This window comes from Pyrgilauda ruficollis, unplaced genomic scaffold (assembly GCF_017590135.1).
Source record: "Pyrgilauda ruficollis isolate IOZ18807 unplaced genomic scaffold, ASM1759013v1 scaffold1823, whole genome shotgun sequence".
Taxonomy (NCBI): domain Eukaryota; kingdom Metazoa; phylum Chordata; class Aves; order Passeriformes; family Passeridae; genus Pyrgilauda; species Pyrgilauda ruficollis.
Genome location: NW_024517241.1, coordinates 1,873 through 2,707, shown reverse-complemented (window position 1 = coordinate 2,707; position 835 = coordinate 1,873). Strand labels below are relative to the sequence as shown.

Sequence of the window (835 nt, the reverse complement as noted above, 5' to 3'; positions counted from 1 at the left end):
AAACGGGTGGGTTCTAGGTCACCCACCCCCATTGCAACCCACTATCAGCCTCCCAAACTAAGGGTCATGGTGGGTTCTAGTCACCCAACCAATCCATGACCCCCAACCCCCCCTTGGATGCTCCCCCAATGGGTTCTAGGTCACCCAACCCAACTGGAACCCCCGGTCCACCCTTTGGTTCCTCCCCCAGTGAGTTCTAGGTCACCCAACCCATCCATGACCCCACCCAAGACTTGTGTGTCCCCCAAAGTGTTCTAGGTTACCCAACCCAACTGGGACCCCCACCCAAGCCTTGTGTGCCCCTCAAAGTGTTCTAGGTCACCCAACCCATCCGTGACCACCCAGCCCATCTTTGGGTGCCCACCCATTGGGTTCTAGGTCACCCAACCTAACTGGAACTCCCACCCAAGACTTGGGTGTTCCCCCAATGGGTTCTAGGTCATCCAACCAAAGTGGAACACCCAGTCCAAGGCTTGTGTGCCCCCCCATGTTGCGTTCTAGGTGACCCAACCCATCCATGACCGCTTAGCCCATCCTTGGGGGCTCCCAGTGTCGGGTTCTATCTCACCCAACCCCCTCCATTTCCTCCCACTCCCCACCTTTGAGTTCTAGACCCCCCAACCCGCCCGTACCCGCCAGGGGCGCCCCCAGCAGGGACCCCACGCTCTCGAACATCTGCATCACCCCGATGGCCAACGCCGCCCGGCCGGCCCCGACCACCTCGGCCACGCCGGCGAACTGCAGCGGCGCCACGGCCCCGGCGCAGCCCCCGTAGGCCGCCGCCAGCGCCGCCAGCGCCCCGAAACTCCTCCCCAAGGGCAAGGCCAAGGCCGCC

The 835-nt window shown here is 63.0% G+C and overlaps 1 protein-coding gene across 1 annotated transcript in view; it reads right to left on the bottom strand.

The window, feature by feature from the left end:
- The window catches only part of LOC121352090 (monocarboxylate transporter 13-like), a gene marked incomplete at its 5' end in the record, with an annotated part of 1,587 nt that overhangs the window by 261 nt on the left and 491 nt on the right, over positions 1–835 (bottom strand). Inside the window, one exon of the mRNA XM_041464688.1 lies at positions 633–828. Within this exon, the coding sequence (XP_041320622.1) occupies positions 633–828 (196 nt within the window). The remainder of the gene's footprint in view (positions 1–632; positions 829–835) is intronic.